At 45.1% G+C, this 20612-nt stretch overlaps 1 protein-coding gene across 5 annotated transcripts in view; it reads left to right on the top strand.

Moving 5' to 3' along the window:
* Positions 1-20612, top strand: part of TRAPPC9 (trafficking protein particle complex subunit 9) — a 479897-nt gene that overhangs the window by 56081 nt on the left and 403204 nt on the right. For all 5 annotated transcript variants that reach the window (XM_068672718.1, XM_068672714.1, XM_068672715.1 and 2 more), the window contains 3 exons: positions 1141-1267; positions 2943-3075; positions 6582-6745. In XM_068672718.1, the coding sequence (XP_068528819.1) occupies positions 1141-1267; positions 2943-3075; positions 6582-6745 (424 nt within the window). The remainder of the gene's footprint in view (positions 1-1140; positions 1268-2942; positions 3076-6581; positions 6746-20612) is intronic.

Genomic DNA, 20612 nt, shown 5'->3' with positions numbered 1-20612 from the left:
CCTCAGCCGCTCCTCATAGGACTTGCTCTCCAGGCCCCTCACCAGCTTCGTCGCCCTTCTTTGGACCCGCTCAAGCACCTCGATGTCCTTCTTGTAGCGAGGGGCCCAAAACTGAACACAGTACTCGAGGTGCGGCCTCACCAGAGCCGAGTACAGGGGGACGATCACCTCCCTAGCCCTGCTGGTCACAGTGTTTCTGATACAAGCCAGGATGCCGTTGGCCTTCTTGGCCACCTGAGCACACTGCTGGCTCATATTCAGCCGACTGTCCACCATCACTCCCAGGTCCTTCTCTGCCTGGCAGCTCTCCAACCATTCCTCTCCCAGCCTGTAGTTCTGCTTGGGGTTATTGCACCCCAGGTGCAGGACCCGGCACTTGGCCTTGTTGAACTTCATACAGTTGACCTCAGCCCATCGGTGCAGCCTATCCAGATCCTCCTGCAGAGCCTTCCTACCCTCGAGCAGATCGACACACGCACCTAGCTTGGTGCAATCAGTTGACTTGAAGCAATCAGTTGACTCAAGAAAGTAATGCTGTGGTTCTTAGCACATAAAATAATTTATTTTTTTGGTTCCACTTCATATTTTGTCCCATGTTTTAACTTTAGGGTGCTCAGAGATTTCTCCATCATCACCCAGTTTAGCTGCAGGCACCTAGGCTTGATAGGTGGTCAACTGAGAGAGGTGAATGCCTTATTCCAACTCCTAATTTAGACTTCTAGGTTAGCTAACAAAACTAGACTTTATTTTCTGTAAATACTCATTTGTTTCCTCCATATAGATAAATCTTTTCTGGACAGGAACTTTAATTAAAGCTAAGGAAGCTAGAGACGTTTGATTTTCACTGTCCAAAATGCGTGCTGTACAGGTGCAATTAAGTGTAGATAAAAACCAAAACACCTTGCAGATAATATCACTTCATGTGATATTATCAGAAATATCCTGAAACACATTCATTTCTTTATTGAAGACAAATGTTGCAGTAATACTGGAAGCATACTTAAGTCACTGGAACTTTAAACCAGAGCAACTGCTATGAGCAAATCTGAATAAACCCTAAATGTTTGGATGATATAATGCAAGAGATTGGAAGTGTATATTATAAATGGATTTATCTGTGTAATATGACTTTTTTTTCAGGGTCTCCTGACAACAGGAGTAGAATTTGAATCTCTTCCTGCAGCCCTTTCTCTACCTGCAGAGTCTGGTCTCTATCCGGTAACTCTCGTTGGTGTTCCTCAAACCACTGGACAGATTACTGTCAATGGTAAGGGATGCATTTCGTCACTCTCCTTCTAGCAGGACAACAAATTATGTCTCTGTGAATTACACTTTGTCTGGCCCACTTTCAACTGGTATGCTTTATATATTTGCTACTGCGAATTCTCCTCAGTGTGTAAAACAAAGAAAAAGTCCCAAACAAATAGAGCTGTTTAATACACTAGACTTCATTAAAACCACAGCCTGTGATGCTGAAAATTCACTTGGTTGCGACAGCAGCAGCGAACACATGTTTTCAGTATCTCCAGTGTGAGAGGGAAAGGCTAATGAACTCAAACTCCACCTTATTAATGTTTTCATTGGAAAGCTTCTGAGAAAAATGACGAACTTTTTCATGAGAATGCAGAAGATAATCTTGCAGCTCATTTTTCTTAATCGTGTTCATGTAAGATTACAGAAATTTTTGCTGATTGTTTGTGTAGAAACAATTTAGCTGCTGTGTGTAGTCTGTTGCACTTGAGATGTCATTTCATTAATAAGCAAAAAGAGAATTGTGTTCATAGTAAGTGGAGGGAATTAAGGAACTTTTTTTGGAAGACCAGCAGATCAGTCTCCTAGAAAAGGAGGAGATGATAGATGCAGAAAGCAGTAGTACTGAATCATATTAACAACACACAATTTTAGGTACATGCTTCTGGAATATAGAATTTCAGGGAAAGAACTGTTTTAATAAAATTAAACACCAAAAGAAGATGAATTTGAACTTGAAGAAACTCTGTTCTCACTGTGTTTTCTGCTCATAAAAAGATTCTTCTTCATTTCTGTTTTTTTTTTTTTTTTTTTTTTTCCCTCAGAAACTATTTCAGTAAATACAGAATAGCATCAAAGCATTGAGGAACAGTTGTGCTATAGTTGTCTGTTTTTAGTTTCACACACTAAAAATGTATTGCAAGTAGAGGAGTTGATTTCTGTATTTGGCCGTTACTTGGGTGTCAATGAATTAAATTTGACTTGAGATACAAGTTGTATATATTGCTTGGCAAGGAATTGCTGCTGAGGTATTTGCCTACTAAATCAAACATTTGGAGATGACCTGTGGACTGGTATAGCAGGTGCATACATATATACATATTCAATAATGTCTATATATATCTGCAGTCTTTTATGGCAGCAGTATACATACATAGATATTCAAAAAATAAATTTAAATCATTTGCTTTGGGATTTTTTTTAATAGCTTCTGGATACTGTTGATACTCTTTCCTAACAATTTCATTTTTTTGGGAAGAAATAAGGGGCTCTCAACATATGTTGAAGGATAGCAGGTTTATGTGCAGCAGTGGATTAGGTGATATGGTATTGTGAAACGCTGGTCTTTATAATACAACTTGTGATGTTGATCTTTTAAAGGTTCCTACAGAACTTAATGCATAGTAGAAATTACGGAGTCTAATTTTTAAAACAATTTTATATGTCATAGATCCAAAGGCATAGATGCATGTTATTTGTATGATGTCATTTATTTTAAAAATGTATTATCTATGGGATTTGAAAATCTTTTTTTTAATATATATTTTGTGTCCTGAGAAGATTCTTCTGTAGAGAAGGTGGTCTTTTCATAGCAGCAACACTGGCAAGATCTGACAAGTAAGGTTAATGTATTAGACATCTCAGCAAACAAAAAAAATGGTGCAATATTTGTGTTTTCTTCCAAAAATCAGGTTACCATACGTCAGTTTTTGGAGTCTTCAGTGATTGCCTTCTGGACAATTTGCCAGGAGTGAAGACCAATGGCTGTACTGTTGAAGTCATTCCAGCTTTGCCAAGGCTGCAGATCAGTACCTCCCTTCCAAGGTGAGGAATTTAATAAAATCAGGCTCTTATTTGGTTATATTGCTATGTGAGTGTTCATAAATGTTTATAAAATGTTGAAGTAAAGAGGTAACCCATAGATTAGTGTAAGCTGGAAGGGGGAGATCAGCTGGTCTAGGACCTTGGTTGAAGCAGGACCATCTTTGACAAATGATACATCTTTAATGTCAGACCAGGTTGCTCAGGGCATTATCTAGTTGTCTGATCACACTCAGAAAAGTTCCCTCTACCTCTCCCCTTCTCTTTTCCAAAATGGAACAAACAGCCTTTGAACCTGTCCTGTGTAACTCCTAATCATTTTGATATCCCTCTTCTGGACTTGCTTCAACATGTCAATATTTCTGTTGTATGGGGAAGCTCCAAACTAGATACCATACTACAGCAAAAACACATTTAAGAGGTACAGGAAGAATTAATTAAAATAACTTCGTTGTACACTCACCAAACGTGTCAAAATTGTTACGTGAGGGCTAAGTGTTTTTTAGGGAGGGTTGTTGAGCATTTTTTTTGGGTGAAGAATGAGACTGACTACTTCCATGTCTTTAGAGAAAGCTCTTAAGACACCAGTTCAATTCAGCTTCTGGAACTTTTCCAGGTTCAAGAGCATCCATGTACCATTTTGCAAATAGTTATAGAGTTTTGGTTTTCTTTTTAATATTCCTTTTAGCTATGGGTCAGCAAACAGCCTTTTGTTTACTTACTTCTTTTTTTACCGTGTTACTCAATATAGCATACCAATAAAAAAAAAAAAGTCTGGTTCTGATATTTCCATAATGAATTCTACTTTTCTAATGTGGAATAGCCTGTCTTGATGGCATTGTATTGCAAAGGTATGAAAGAAATACCCTGGTGAAGACAGCAAACTAATAAAACACTGTAGTTGAGTTGCATGTTGGTAAATTGTCTATAAAAATTTTGCTAGATATGGAGTCTGGGTGGTTTTAGCTGTAATCAAAATTAGTATTGGATAGCCGAAGTTATGAATATATTAAAGAATATGATGAGTTTGAAATACAGAGGGAATTGCAAATATTCTTAAATGAGCATAATATCTGCTCTTTTTGGATATATGTTCAGCTGATAATGTGGAGCAGTAACGAGATTGTCTTTGTCTATTGGCGTATGTTTCCCTGCTCATTGGTGTTAAATTTGCTCTTGCTTTCTTCAAATGCTTTAGTTTCAGTACTCAGTCTCAGTTCCTGGGACATCCTGGGAATTCAGATGTGCTTCTGGCTACCTTGCAGTGTGCCAGAGAGGTCCTTGATTACCATCACTTCTTCCTTCTCCTGACCTCTATGATATCTGTAAATTGACTCATGCAACTCCTGTCAGCTCTGTTTTATCCTTTGGATCCTCTGGAGAATGATGTTCTTTTAAAGGACGTGGTAAAGAAATGACAGAGAGAATACTCCTAATTTACAGGCAGCAGGATTAAATCTGAGTAATTTCTCTTCTTGCATCTTTCCAGTTTGTTTAACATTCATGTTCACAAACCTTCTTCGTAGGCTTGCCAAGCTGGCGAGTTGCTGCAGGAGGGGAACCTCAATCCATCCTGCTCCTCCCAGTTTGCTGCCAGTGTCAGTGGCAGATGTCCAGAGCCTGGAGGAGGGTCGTGGGTCAGCAGGAGAGCATCTGAAGAGCAGCCCAAAGGAATTCCAGGCAGTAATGCAGCTTTGCGAGGGGCACAACTCAAATGGGTTTCTTCCTTAATGGAAGAACCTGTGTTAAAGCAAAAGATGTGCAAGCTGAATTAGCTGGATTTTGGTTTCACATGTACACTTGTATGGAAATGGAGAGTAGTCATTATTTTGCTTTGTTAGTGTGCAATTCCTACTTTTCCAGAGTATGAGGAAGAAAAGAAGCGAAGAAATTCTCTTTTTATTTTCCTCCATTGCCACTCCAGATGCCCACACTTCAGAGTGCTGCAGTGATAACGATATATTTTAGCATTTAAATGATCAAAAAGTGTGGTTTTTGTTGTCAAAGCTGCATTCTGAAAGACTGAAATCTGCGGTGATGTTTTTTTGTGTGGAGGCTGTGTATCTTGAATAAGGGAAAAATAGGGTATGAAGGAAGGATAGCAGAAATACCTGCCACGAGAAGTTACTGACCGTGGGTTTACCAACAAATTTATCAGCCATTAATCTCAATAGCTTTTGCCCTTGTGTCCTTGATCCCTTCTGACCACTTTGCATTAGCATGAAAAATACAGTCAGAAACTGAACCTCTGCCCATCTGTCTTGTTCTGCAGTTCTCCTTCCCTCATTCATGTTCTAAAGAGTTCATTTATATTCACTATTTCACCTTTTGCTGAGTAAATTTCTTCCACGATCCAGTCCCATGAGGTTTGTGCTTCCTGCTGTCCACTAGAACTGCACTCTGCAAACTCCCATACTACTTCTTCCTAGCAAAGTTCAAGGTTACTGCTCAATTCTGCTTTACCCACGTGTTGTCACAGCACTGTGAATGTCTCCTGTTTCGGTAATTGGCTGGTTTGCCACATTTGTTATTTTAAAATGAAATTTTTGATACTCATGGAGATAAATTCTCATCCTTCTGAAGCTTTAGGTATCCGTGCATTTTCTCTAGCACATATAATTCTGTAAAATAATTTTTGTTTGTATCATCTCGAAGTTCTTTGTATGATGTATTTGCTGTTGAGCATATCTTACCTCATACGTCTCATATTGCTTATGGTCCCTGAAGTAAACAGTTTCAGTGGATGATCAGCTGCTTACATCAGAGGTGTTTCTGTCTTCATATTGCACATTGACAACAAGCCGGTGAAGTTTGGGAATGCTTAACAATGTACAATAATGTATCCTCCCTTGCAAGTGTAAAGGTTTCATCTCAGCTGAGGAATCTTCCTGGTTTGTGGTTTTATGCTCAGTTTTGTAATTCTGATGGGCTGATCAGAAAGCGGCATGAACTTCAGAATCCTGCAGAGGACTTTCCCCCTGAGATCTCCTATGCAGCATTCAACTTATTCTCCTTATTTATTTATTTTATTTTTACAATTTACTTTTACATTCAGCTCTTGACACTCATTAGTATTCAAGCCTAGTGTTCAAACTCTTGGTAGATCACACCTCACTTTTTTCAAGTTTGCTTTTTCTGATGACCTGCTATTAGTTTTTTGCCCTGTTCCCTTCCGTATGATTTTTACAGCAATTTTTTAACGAGCTTTCAGTCAGGAATAAATATGTATCTCACATTGTTTGAAATCTGACTTGTATTATGCATAACATTAACATTTGTCCTCAGTGGTTATTAAAAATGATCCTTGCTAAACTTAGAACGGAAAATTATGTCAAATATCTTCAGGATTTCAGAGGAGTGGTTTCTGAATCTTCAAAGGATCTTATATTCTATTGAAGATTTATTGAATCTTCAAGTTTCTATTAAAATCTTCAATAGAATATAATAACTTGGACAAGATTTACCATGTTTATTCTAATATTACATTTTCACGTTTGTCACTTTTGTAGGTCTGCTCATACACTTCAGCCTTCTTCGGGGGATGAAATCTCCACTAACGTATCTGTCCAGCTCTACAATGGAGAGACTCAACAGCTTATCATTAAGTTAGAAAACATTGGAACAGAACCACTGGAGACGCTGGAGGTCACATCGAAAACAGTCAACACTAAGGGTAGGTGTGCTGGTTTATATTTGGAAATAATCGCTGCTTGTTCTTAGCTAAAAGGGGGTTTAGTTGTGGTATATTTATTTTAGGTCAGTTTAAAGCAAATATCATAAGCCCTGCTAAAGAACTGGATTCATTCAGTTCGATTTTTTTTTTGGTAGAAACATAAAAATGAAAGAGAAAATAAGAAAATGCAGAAAAGAAGTGAAAGAAATTGTAGTACTATCTGTGTGTCAAGGGATTGCCTGCTTTTTTGGACGTTTAGGTTTCCTCTTCAAGTTCAGTGGAAAGCAAAATCATCATAATAATAATAATAATAATAATAATAAATAAATATATAAAAAAGGCAAAACATCCTGAAGCAAAAAAAAAAAAAAAAAGGAAAAAAAAAAAGACATGAATCATGGGTTGGAATTACTTTCTCCTTAGATATAAGTACAGTGATTAGTTAATTAAATAAATTGCCATTAGCAGTAAAGTTTTCCTCCTTGAAAGAGTGGAATTAAATCAGCCTACTTCTAGCTTACTCAGTAATCAATAAGAAAAAGTGGGATAAAACACTAAAAAAACACAACACAACAACACAGCAATAGATGAAATGAGGTATTATGAATTAAAAGGTGGAATGGAAGGTACAAAAGAAATGAAGTGCATCTCCTGCTTTCTCTTACTTCTCCTAAAATGCTCTGCACCTATTAATATTTAATAACTAGTCTGATAGGTGAATCTCACTTTTTCATGATGTGTTTTATTGGTTTTGGTTTTTCCTCTGGGGAAAAAACATTTCATCACCATGAAAATGATATTAACTGAAGAACTGCAGATGACAAGCAAGATAATCTTTACTTACAATAGAAATACCTTATTTGATGGTAGATTTTATTGTCAGTGCCAGAATATTAAAACGGAATGTGATTTTTGCTCTTTTCAGTATTATTCAGTATTCAGGCTTATATTTTTTTTTCAATAGAATATCCTTTTCTCTGTGATCTGAGAGACGAGGAGTTGCCAATCATCTAAGAATAGGTTTTCTATCAGAGCCTTGTTACCAAGAATAATTTTAAAAGCCGAAGTAAAAGGACTTTCTGTTCTTATTTCTGTAATTTCAAGGTGCTCCCACTGTGCTAGGTGCTCTTTGTATGTTTTGGAAAGACCAAGTGCAGCACGTGTATTAAATGATGGAGTTGCAGTGAAATGTTGGAATATGTGGGCCTCTGGATCACAGGTGTTTAGCAGACTCTTAGTATGTAACATTACATAGTTAAAATGGTTCAAAATTTAAAAAAAATAGACTTGTCAACATTAAAACCTTCATCACATCACTGTTAAAACTTTTGTTAAAAACTGGGGGAAAAAGGGGAAACAATGATGCATTCAGCTGTGAGTTTTTACCCTGTCTCCTTACCTTCTCTTTTTGGGGCCACAACTTTTGGAACAAACATTGGTGCTGTGAATAGCAGCCATTCTCATTTTGTGGTGCAGTACCCAGGACAGAATTAGTTGTTTCAGTGCACTGACCAGACCTTTTTCTTTGCTGCAGCTGGGAAAAGCTCCCCACTTTTCCTGGGGAAGCCCACTTCTCTGGCATTGTTTCTAATGGTGTCTTGTTAGTAAGGAACTCTGGGGATCGTGTTTTCAAACGTGCTTCCCTCTGATTTCCTCTGCTTCTTTCAGCTGCAGCTCTTTGACTTTCCCTCTCTAGCCCTTGGATTAAATGCGAAGTCGCAGCTCACCCTGTGCAGTTCAGAAAGGTCAGCATAGGATTTTCGAGTCCTTTAGCAGCCACGCGTTCTGGAACAGATCCTGGGGCAAATCAGCAAAAGGGACTTGTCATAGCGCCACAACGAACGTGTCTGTCATTTCTCTTAATGTCTCATTATACCAGGCTCATCTACCAGGCTGTGGTGTCTCTAAGTTGGACATCACACGCATCCCATCAAGGTCAACCACATGTCACCTCCCGTTGTCCCTCCCTGTGTCAGATGGCCCGATGCTTTTTTAGGATGATGACGTGTGAGGGGTTGCCTTCCCATCCTCCGTCTCCAGCCAGCTCTTGTCAGAGCCTACCTGATGTCAGAGTTAGGGGGGTTCACTCTGAAAGCTTTGATAACTCAACGATTTAGTCCGTGCAGGGGTAAGTGTGACCTTGATGTCTTTTTGAAGCTTGAAGCATTGAGAGGAGCCTGCCAGGCCTTCTCACCAGACTCACAGGCTGTAGTAGTGAGCACCAGCTGCACACACTGAATGAACTCGGATGATGAAGCAACAAATCCTCATTGGTTTTTCTTAGAAGTGATTGACCTCTGGAATTTAAACAGAGAGAAATCAATTTACCTGTCTGACTCTATTCTTTTCATGGTCTTTGAATGCATCTGCTTGCGGTCTCAGCTGTTTAACCACGCTAGACCACAAATGGGAAATCTGCTCTGAGGATCAGGTTTTAAGAACTGTGAGTATCCTAGAATAGATCTATTTACCTTTTTTTCCAACCAAAACTGAAAAGTTTTTTGGATCTGGAGTTGGGCTATGGTCCTTGGAGAGCTGTGAATGTAGACACCAGTTCCACCAGTTAGTGTAAACATCATTGCCAGGGAAGGACAGTGAGTGTTGGTAGCCCAGCCCCACTCTTATCTTTATCTGCTGGGTTTTACTATCAGGATTTCTCAGCTCAGGTCTCTTCCTTTCTGCCCACACTAGCTGACACAGATATTCAGGAATTTGTATGATTCTTACTAACTCTTTTTTTCCCCACTCATAGGAAGAATGTCAAATGGTTCATGATTTTACAGCAAATTTTGTCACCTTTTAAGGATACTTGTTAATTGCTCGGAAAAAGCTCTACAAAATACATCTGCACTGCAAAGAATATAGCAACTCCTGCAAATCTATTTCTGTCTGCTAGGTCTGAATCCAAACTATTCTATTACTGTCTCCTCAGTTTGAAAGCAGGCTTCAAGGAAAATTAATAACAATATTGATTCACTGCCCATGAGTGCACAAACTATTAGTATTTTTAACCCTGTAATTCTAATTTATACACTCCACAGTTCCACATTTTCGAAAAAAAAAACAGTAAATGGTGCTGGTTACTCTGCAGTGGTAAATACACAACTTCTATTTTCACTAGAATTTCAGACACTTGAGGTCAATGCGTATGAATGCCAATGTCAATGCATTTAGAACTGATTGCTGCGTTGGGGTCCTGTGTATTCTTCCTCAGCTGTTGAAAGGCATCAAGAAGCAGAGGTGCAGATTACCTTAAAAATCTGAAGAGTTTTGTTGCCTTGAAACAAAGGTTTTTATCTTCAGGTGTCCGATTTTACTTGCATTCAGGGTACCTTTGTGCATCTTGAAGTCATATCAGAGGCATGGAGCACTTGTCTGACTCTTCTGTGCCAGCTGGTGAATGCTTTTGCATTTCCATTTCCCCTCAGCAGCTCGGCTTGAGGAGCAGCAGTTGTTTTGGCTGTGCTTTACCCAGACTTCACCTTTCAGCTCTAGTCTGTTAGTTTTTTTCTTTGTTTTTGCAGCTTCGAGGCTGCCTGCAGATCTTAAGGTTACAGTTAGTAGAGTTCAGTGCCCCCAGCGACCTCCTCCTGCCACAGAAAGGAAGACAAAGGCGTAAGAATTTAAGAAATGCCCTCTTAGGGCTGATGGTCCACCTAGCCAAGAATTCACAGGACTTTAGGAGATGCTGCTTAGAGAGAGAGCATGCAAGTCATGGTTGTATTTCTGTTGTGCTTGCTCAGTATCCTTAGTTGCCCTACATCCCAAGGAGCATGAGAGATGCTCCTTTTTTAGTAGCCCATTATGGACTTGTCCATTAATATGAGCCAGCAGTGTGCTCAGGTGGCCAAGAAGGCCAACAGCATCCTGGCTTGTATCAGAAGCAGTGTGGCCAGCAGGGCTAGGGAAGTGATCGTCCCCCTGTACTCAGCTCTGGTGAGGCCACACCTCAAGTACTGTGTTCAGTTTTGAGACCCTCGCTACAAGAAGGACATGGAGGGGCTCCAGCGAGTCCAGAGAAGGGCGACAAAGCTGGTGAGGGGCCTGGAGAACAAGTCCTACGAGGAGCGGCTGAGGGAGCTGGGCTTGTTCAGCGTGGAGGAGGCTCAGGGGCGACCTTATTGCTCTCTACAGATACCTTAAAGGAGGCTGTAGTGAGGTGGGGGTTGGCCTGTTCTCCCACGTGCCTGGTGACAGGACAAGGGGGAATGGGCTAAAGTTGTGCCAGGGGAGTTTTAGGTTAGATGTTAGGAAGAACTTCTTTACCGAAAGGATTGTTAGGCATTGGAACAGGCTGCCCAGGGAAGTGGTGGAGTCACCATCCCTGGAGGTCTTTAAAAGACGTTTAGATGTAGAGCTTAGGGATATGGTTTAGTGGGGACTGTTAGTGTTAGGTCAGAGGTTGGACTCGATGATCTTGAGGTCTCTTCCAACCTAGAAATTCTGTGATTCTGTGAAGGGATAACAATACCTTTTGTGGGTTAGCTTTCCAGTTTCATTTTATTTTCAAAATAGAATGTTTTAGCTTTTTGAGTCCTTCCCAAAGAAATTCATTCTAGACATGTGTAGGAGCAGTTTAATATTTTATGCATAGAAGGGACTGAAGTGTAAATATGGCCTCATGGCTGAATAATGGGTATTAAGTTTCCATTGGTCTTTGTGGGAGAACAGCATACAGGAAATAGCTAAAAGATACTTCATGACAATTCATAGTGGTTCTCAAAATTACATTTTATTAAGAAAAGTTCTTTTCTTAAGAAAAGGTTACACATAGACAAGTTCATATGGCAAGTGCGGGGTGTTGCAGAATTCTTGTCCGCAGCTGATGGCAGCATCTGCTCCTCTGTAGGACTGTCCCGTGGGATGTTGCTGCGTCTCCAGCGGTGCGTCAAGGAGAGGCGGCCAGGAGCATGGTATCATGGGCTCGTGTCCATGTCCAGCGCTGAGGCTAGCAGAGAAGCAAAAGCACTAACAAGCAAAGCCCTGTGTGTTGTGCCACCCCCCTCCTATGACCATGTCACCAGGCCCACAGTGATGTGGCCGTGGCATCAGTGGGGCTGGTGCCAGCGGCACAATATGGGAAGGCACTGGGTGTTGACCTTCCTTAGATTGTGGCCATGGAGTCCAAGGATCTCTCCTGTCGATCGTTGAGGTGTCAGGGGCTCGCATCGGTGTCCAGCGGTGAGGCTAGGCAAGAAGAGAACCACCCATGTGTAATACCAGGCCTCTCCTGGGCCCACTGTGTCACCAGCCCCACTGCGATGTGGCCGTGACACCAGTGGGGCTGGTGCCAGCGGCACAATATGGGAAGGGACTGGGATTTGACCTTCCTTAGCAAGTGGCCGTGGAGTCCAGGGATCTGTCGTGTTGAATGTTGACCCTTCTCCAGTGGAGTGCTGGAAGAAGGCTGTAGCCATGGTCTTGCTCTGTCCTTTTCCCGGATTCTATCTGTAATTATAAATAATAAAAAAAAACAACAGCTGGAGGGGAGCGTGGCATCAGTGGGGCTGGTGCCAGCGGCACCATATGGGAAGGCACTGGGTGTTGACCTTCCTTAGCATGTGGCCATGGAGTCCAAGGATCACTCCTTTCGAACATTGAGGTGTCAGGGGCTCGCATCTGTGTCCAGCGCTGAGGCTAGGCAACAAGAGAACCACCCATGTGTAATACCAGGCGTCTCCTGGGCCCACCGTGTCACCAGCCCCACTGTGATGTGGCCGTGACACCAGTGGGGCTGGTGCCATCAGCACAATATGGGAAGGGACTGGGAGTTGACCTTCCTCAGCATGTGGCCATGAAGTCCAGGGAACTCTCCCGTCGAATGTTGTCATGTCATGGGCTCACGTCCGTGTCCAGCGCTGAGGCTAGCAAGGAAACAAGTACAGATAACAAGAGAACCGCCATGTCTACTAGCAGGCCTCTCCTGGGCCCACCCTGTCCCCAGCCCCACTGTGATGAGGCCTGACATCACCAGGGACTGTGCCATCAGCACAATATGGGAAGGGACAGGGTGTTTACCTTCCTTAGCAAGTGGCCATGAAGTCCAAGGATCTGTCCTGTTGAATGTTGACGTGTCATGGGCTCGTGTCCGTCTCCAGCGCTGAGGCTAGGCAAGAAGAGAACCACCCACGTGTAATACCAGGCCTCTCCTGGGCCCACCATGTCCCTAGCCCCACTGTGATGTGGCCGTGACACCAGTGGGGCTGGTGCCAGCGGCACAATATGGGAAGGGACTGGGTGTTGACCTTCCTTAGCAAGTGGCCGTGGAGTCCAGGGATCTCTCCTGTCTGATGTTGACCCGTCTCCAGTGGAGTGCTGGAAGAAGGCTGTAGCCATGGTCTTGCTCTGTCGTTTTCCAGGATTCTATCTGTAATAATAAATAATAAAATAAAAAACCAGCTGGAGGGGAGCGGCCGCCCTTCATTGCCCTGGAGGGCCTCTCCTCCCCCTTCTCAGCCCCAACTCATCTGGCTGCTCCTCGGCCGGCCTGGCCGGCCTGGCCTGCTGCGGCCCTTTTATAGCCGCTCCCCCTGTGACACGGCCACCGCCAACATTCTGTCCCCTGTGACATGGCCATGGCATCGCCAGGAGCAGTGCCCACTGAGCAGAAGAAGCGGTTAAATAAAATTATTTTACTTTATTTGACTTTAAGTAAAATAAAAGTATAACAACGAACACCAGCCGCTTGTAATTCTGGGGAGGGAAATTCAGCAGCTGTAAGATCGGTTTGAAGATCAGCAGCCCAGCAAAGGTTACAAGAGCATCAAATCCTGCAGGTACTTCCTACCCACTGCCACATTTTAAAGGTTTGTGTGGTACTTGCTGCTGAGATTTGTGGGCTTGAAGGCTCAATTGCAGCAGAAAAATGTTTGCTGTCAGGAGGTGATACTTCACACTTAGGGTATGAAAGATGTCCAGTGCCCAACCCTGTGTCCGCAAGTACCTGACAGTGCTGAGGATGTCTCAGCCAGAGCTGTAGACTTGCATCTTTCTTTCTCTTACGTGAACCAGAGATTTTGCCAGTAGCTGTCCTGTGCTGCACACTCGAGTGGGACCCAAGAACAAAACCCGTAAATTATCTTCCATCTGCTTGATTCATTGCAGACTGTTACATCCTCTGTAGAGGATGGCAAGACAATGGCAAGAGGCAGCAGGCAGAAAGCGAAACCCGGAGGGAAACCCGGGGGGGTTTCCTCTGAACATCAGGAAATGTTTTGGTGCTGTGCATGGGCTGCCCAGAGAGACGACTCAGTCTCTGTCCTTGGATGTCTTCAAAAGATGGCTGGGCATGGTCACGGGCAACCAGCTCTGGTGGTCCTGCTTGAGCAGGGGTTGGCCTCCAGCCTCAGCCAGTCTGTCATTCTGCAATTTTGGGAAATATCCTAGAAACTGAAAATGCAGAAAAGATGCAGTAAATCCCTAGTAAGAATGTCTGGATGCTGCCTTCAAAGAAATGTAGTTGAATCACTAATAGAGCTTAGGTATATGGTTCAGTGGAGGACTGTTAGTGTTAGGTCAGAGGTTGGACTCGATGATCTTGAGGTCTCTTCCAACCTAGAAATTCTGTGATTCTGTGAAGGGATAACAATACCTTTTGTGGGTTAGCTTTCCAGTTTCATTTTATTTTCAAAATAGGATGTTTTATCTTTTTGAGTTCTTCCCAAAGAAATTCATTCTAGACATGTGTAGGAGCAGTTTAATATTTTATGCATAGAAGGGACTGAAGTGTAAATATGGCCTCATGGCTGAACAATGGGTATTAAGTTTCCATTGGTCTTTGTGGGAGAACAGCATACAGGAAATCAGCAGGAAACAGCTAAAAGATACTTCATGACAATTCATAGTGGTTCTCAAAATTACATTTTATTAAGAAAAGTTCTTTTCTTAAGAAAAGGTTACACATAGACAAGTTCATATAGCAAGTGCGGGGTGTTGCAGAATTCTTGTCCGCAGCTGATGGCAGCATCTGCTCCTCTGTAGGACTGTCCCGTGGGATGTTGCTGCGTCTCCAGCGGTGCGTCAAGGAGAGGCGGCCAGGAGCATGGTATCATGGGCTCGTGTCCATGTCCAGCGCTGAGGCTAGCAGAGAAGCAAAAGCACTAACAAGCAAAGCCCTGTGTGTTGTGCCACCCCCCTCCTATGACCATGTCACCAGCCCCACAGTGATGTGGCCGTGGCATCAGTGGGGCTGGTGCCAGCGGCACAATATGGGAAGGGACTGGGATTTGACCTTCCTCAGCATGTGGCCATGAAGTCCAGGGATCTGTCCTGTCGAATGTTGATGTGTCAGGGGCTCGCATCTGTGTCCAGCGCTGAGGCTAGGCAATAAGAGAACCACCCATGTATAATACCAGGCGTCTTCTGGGCCCACCATGTCCCCAGCCCCACTGTGATGTGGCCGTGACACCAGTGGGGCTGGTGCCAGCGGCACAATGTGATAAGGGACTGGGTGTTGACCTTCCTTAGCAAGTGGCCATGGAGTCCAAGGATCTGTCCTGTCAAATGTTGATGTGTCAGGGGCTCGCATCTGTTTCCAGCGCTGAGGCTAGGCAAGAAGAGAACCACCCATGTGTAATACCAGGCCTCTCCTGGGCCCACCGTGTCCCCAGCCCCACTGCGATGTTGCTGTGACACCAGCGGGGCTGGTACCAGCAGCACAATGTGGGAAGGGACTGGGATTTGACCTTCCTCAGCATGTGGCCATGAAGTCCAGGGAACTCTCCTGTCGAATGTTGTCGTGTCATGGGCTCACGTCCGTGTCCAGCGCTGAGGCTAGCAAGGAAACAAGTACAGACAACAAGAGAACCACCATGTCTACTAGCAGGCCTCTCCTGGGCCCACCCTGTCCCCAGCCCCACTGTGATGAGGCCTGACATCACCAGGGACTGTGCCATCAGCACAATATGGGAAGGGACAGGGAGTTTACCTTCCTTAGCAAGTGGCCATGAAGTCCAAGGATCTGTCCTGTTGAATGTTGACGTGTCATGGGCTCGTGTCCGTCTCCAGCGCTGAGGCTAGGCAAGAAGAGAACCACCCATGTGTAATACCAGGTGTCTCCTGGGCCCACCGTGTCCCCAGCCCCACTGTGATGTGGCCGTGACACCAGTGGGGCTGGTGCCAGCAGCACAATATGGGAAGGGACTGGGAGTTGACCTTCCTTAGCAAGTGGCCGTGGAGTCCAGGGATCTCTCCTGTCGAATGTTGACCCTTCTCCAGTGGAGTGCTGGAAGAAGGCTGTAGCCATGGTCTTGCTCTGTCGTTTTCCAGGATTCTATCTGTAATTATAAATAATAAAAAAAAAACAAGAGCTGGAGGGGAGCGTGGCATCAGTGGGGCTGGTGCCAGCGGCACAATATGGGAAGGGACTGGGTGTTGACCTTCCTTAGCATGTGGCCATGGAGTCCAAGGATCTGTCCTGTCGAACGTTGAGGTATCAGGGGCTCGCATCTGTGTCCAGTGCTGAGGCTAGGCAACAAGAGAACCACCCATGTGTAATAACAGGCGTCTCCTGGGCCCACTGTGTCACCAGCCCCACTGTGATGTGGCCGTGACACCAGTGGGGCTGGTGCCAGCGGCACAATATGGGAAGGGACTGGGAGTTGACCTTCCTTAGCAAGTGGCCATGAAGTCCAAGGATCGGTCCCGTCGAATGTTGTCGTGTCATGGGCTCGTGTCCGTGTCCAGCGCTGAGGCTAGGCAAGAAGAGAACCACCCATGTGTAATACCAGGCCTCTCCTGGGCCCACCATGTCCCCAGCCCCACTGTGATGTGGCCGTGACACCAGTGGGGCTGGTGCCATCAGCACAATATGGGAAGGGACTGGGTGTTGACCTTCCTTAGCAAGTGGCCGTGGAGTCCAAGGATCTGTCCTGTCGAATGTTGACCCGTCTCCAGTGGAGTGCTGGAAGAAGGCTGTAGCCATGGTCTTGCTCTGTCGTTTTCCAGGATTCTATCTGTAATAATAAATAATAAAAAAAAAACACAGCTGGAGGGGAGCGGCTGCCCTTCATTGCCCTGGAGGGCCTCTCCTCCCCCTTCTCAGCCCCAACTCATCTGGCTGCTCCTCGGCCGGCCTGGCCGGCCTGGCCTGCTGCGGCCCTTTTATAGCCGCTCCCCCTGTGACACGGCCACCGCCAACATTCTGTCCCCTGTGACATGGCCATGGCATCGCCAGGAGCAGTGCCCACTGAGCAGAAGAAGCGGTTAAATAAAATTATTTTACTTTATTTGACTTTAAGTAAAATAAAAGTATAACAACGAACACCAGCCGCTTGTAATTCTGGGGAGGGAAATTCAGCAGCTGTAAGATCGGTTTGAAGATCAGCAGCCCAGCAAAGGTTACAAGAGCATCAAATCCTGCAGGTACTTCCTACCCACTGCCACATTTTAAAGGTTTGTGTGGTACTTGCTGCTGAGATTTGTGGGCTTGAAGGCTCAATTGCAGCAGAAAAATGTTTGCTGTCAGGAGGTGATACTTCACACTTAGGGTATGAAAGATGTCCAGTGCCCAACCCTGTGTCCGCAAGTACCTGACAGTGCTGAGGATGTCTCAGCCAGAGCTGTAGACTTGCATCTTTCTTTCTCTTACGTGAACCAGAGATTTTGCCAGTAGCTGTCCTGTGCTGCACACTCGAGTGGGACCCAAGAACAAAACCCGTAAATTATCTTCCATCTGCTTGATTCATTGCAGACTGTTACATCCTCTGTAGAGGATGGCAAGACAATGGCAAGAGGCAGCAGGCAGAAAGCGAAACCGGGGGGAAACCCGGGGGGGTTTCCTCTGAACATCAGGAAATGTTTTGGTGCTGTGCATGGGCTGCCCTGAGAGACGGCTCAGTCTCTGTCCTTGGACGTCTTCAAAAGATGGCTGGGCATGGTCATGGGCAGCCAGCTCTGGTGGTCCTGCTTGAGCAGGGGTTGGCCTCCAGCCTCAGCCAGTCTGTCATTCTGCAATTTTGGGAAATATCCTAGAGACTGAAAATGCAGAAAAGATGCAGTAAATCCCTAGTGAGAATGTATGGACGCTGCCTTCAAAGAAATGTAGTTGAATCACTAACAGAGCTTAGGGATATGGTTTAGTGGAGGACTGTTAGTGTTAGGTCAGAGGTTGGACTCGATGATCTTGAGGTCTCTTCCAACCTAGAAATTCTGTGATTCTGTGAAGGGATAACAATACCTTTTGTGGGTTAGCTTTCCAGTTTCATTTTATTTTCAAAATAGGATGTTTTAGCTTTTTGAGTCCTTCCCAAAGAAATTCATTCTAGACATGTGTAGGAGCAGTTTAATATTTTATGCATAGAAGGGACTGAAGTGTAAATATGGCCTCATGGCTGAACAATGGGTATTAAGTTTCCATTGGTCTTTGTGGGAGAACAGCATACAGGAAATCAGCAGGAAACAGCTAAAAGATACTTCATGACAATTCATAGTGGTTCTCAAAATTACATTTTATTAAGAAAAGTTCTTTTCTTAAGAAAAGGTTACACATAGACAAGTTCATATAGCAAGTGCGGGGTGTTGCAGAATTCTTGTCCGCAGCTGATGGCAGCATCTGCTCCTCTGTAGGACTGTCCTGTGGGATGTTGCTGCGTCTCCAGCAGTTCGTCAAGGAGAGGCGGCCAGGAGCATGGTATCATGGGCTCGTGTCCATGTCCAGCGCTGAGGCTAGCAGAGAAGCAAAAGCACTAACAAGCAAAGCCCTGTGTGTTGTGCCACCCCCCTCCTATGACCATGTCACCAGCCCCACAGTGATGTGGCCGTGGCATCAGTGGGGCTGGTGCCAGCGGCACAATGTGGGAAGGAACTGGGAGTTGACCTTCCTTACCTTGTGGCCATGGAGTCCAAGGATCTCTCCTGTCAAATGTTGAGGTGTCAGGGGCTCGCATCGGTGTCCAGCGCTGAGGCTAGGCAAGAAGAGAACCACCCATGTGTAATACCAGGCGTCTCCTGGGCCCACCGTGTCCCCAGCCCCACTGTGATGTGGCCGTGACACCAGTGGGGCTGGTGCCAGCAGCACAATATGGGAAGGGACTGGGAGTTGACCTTCCTTAGCAAGTGGCCGTGGAGTCCAGGGATCTCTCCTGTCGAATGTTGACCCTTCTCCAGTGGAGTGCTGGAAGAAGGCTGTAGCCATGGTCTTGCTCTGTCGTTTTCCAGGATTCTATCTGTAATTATAAATAATAAAAAAAAAACAACAGCTGGAGGGGAGCGTGGCATCAGTGGGGCTGGTGCCAGCGGCACAATATGGGAAGGGACTGGGTGTTGACCTTCCTTAGCATGTGGCCATGGAGTCCAAGGATCTGTCCTGTCGAACGTTGAGGTATCAGGGGCTCGCATCTGTGTCCAGCGCTGAGGCTAGGCAACAAGAGAACCACCCATGTGTAATACCAGGCGTCTCCTGGGCCCACTGTGTCACCAGCCCCACTGTGATGTGGCCGTGACACCAGTGGGGCTGGTGCCAGCGGCACAATATGGGAAGGGACTGGGAGTTGACCTTCCTTAGCAAGTGGCCATGAAGTCCAAGGATCGGTCCTGTCGAATGTTGTCGTGTCATGGGGTCGTGTCCGTGTCCAGCGCTGAGGCTAGGCAAGAAGAGAACCACCCATGTGTAATACCAGGCGTCTCCTGGGCCCACCGTGTCCCCAGCCCCACTGTGATGTGGCCGTGACACCAGTGGGGCTGGTGCCAGCAGCACAATATGGGAAGGGACTGGGAGTTGACCTTCCTTAGCAAGTGGCCGTGGAGTCCAGGGATCTCTCCTGTCGAATGTTGACCCTTCTCCAGTGGAGTGCTGGAAGAAGGCTGTAGCCATGGCCTTGCTCTGTCGTTTTCCAGGATTCTATCTGTAATTATAAATAATAAAAAAAACCCAACAGCTGGAGGGGAGCGTGGCATCAGTGGGGCTGGTGCCAGCGGCACAATATGGGAAGGGACTGGGTGTTGACCTTCCTTAGCAAGTGGCCGTGGAGTCCAAGGATCTGTCCTGTCGAATGTTGACCCGTCTCCAGTGGAGTGCTGGAAGAAGGCTGTAGCCATGGTCTTGCTCTGTCGTTTTCTAGGATTCTATCTGTAATAATAAATAATAAAAAAAAACCACAGCTGGAGGGGAGCGGCCGCCCTTCATTGCCCTGGAGGGCCTCTCCTCTCCCTTCTCAGCCCCAACTCATCTGGCTGCTCCTCTGCCGGCCTGGCCGGCCTGGCCTGCTGCGGCCCTTTTATAGCCGCTCCCCCTGTGACACGGCCACCGCCAGCATTCTGTCCCCTGTGACATGGCCATGGCATCGCCAAGAGCAGTGCCCACTGAGCAGAAGAAGCGGTTAAATAAAATTATTTTACTTTATTTGACTTTAAGTAAAATAAAAGTATAACAACGAACACCAGCCGCTTGTAATTCTGGGGAGGGAAATTCAGCAGCTGTAAGATCGGTTTGAAGATCAGCAGCCCAGCAAAGGTTACAAGAGCATCAAATCCTGCAGGTACTTCCTACCCACTGCCACATTTTAAAGGTTTGTGTGGTACTTGCTGCTGAGATTTGTGGGCTTGAAGGCTCAATTGCAGCAGAAAAATGTTTGCTGTCAGGAGGTGATACTTCACACTTAGGGTATGAAAGATGTCCAGTGCCCAACCCTGTGTCCGCAAGTACCTGACAGTGCTGAGGATGTCTCAGCCAGAGCTGTAGACTTGCATCTTTCTTTCTCTTACGTGAACCAGAGATTTTGCCAGTAGCTGTCCTGTGCTGCACACTCGAGTGGGACCCAAGAACAAAACCCGTAAATTATCTTCCATCTGCTTGATTCATTGCAGACTGTTACATCCTCTGTAGAGGATGGCAAGACAATGGCAAGAGGCAGCAGGCAGAAAGCGAAAC

Source organism: Anas acuta, chromosome 2 (assembly GCF_963932015.1).
Source record: "Anas acuta chromosome 2, bAnaAcu1.1, whole genome shotgun sequence".
NCBI lineage: Eukaryota > Metazoa > Chordata > Aves > Anseriformes > Anatidae > Anas > Anas acuta.
This window is presented reverse-complemented; position numbering and strand designations above follow the sequence as displayed.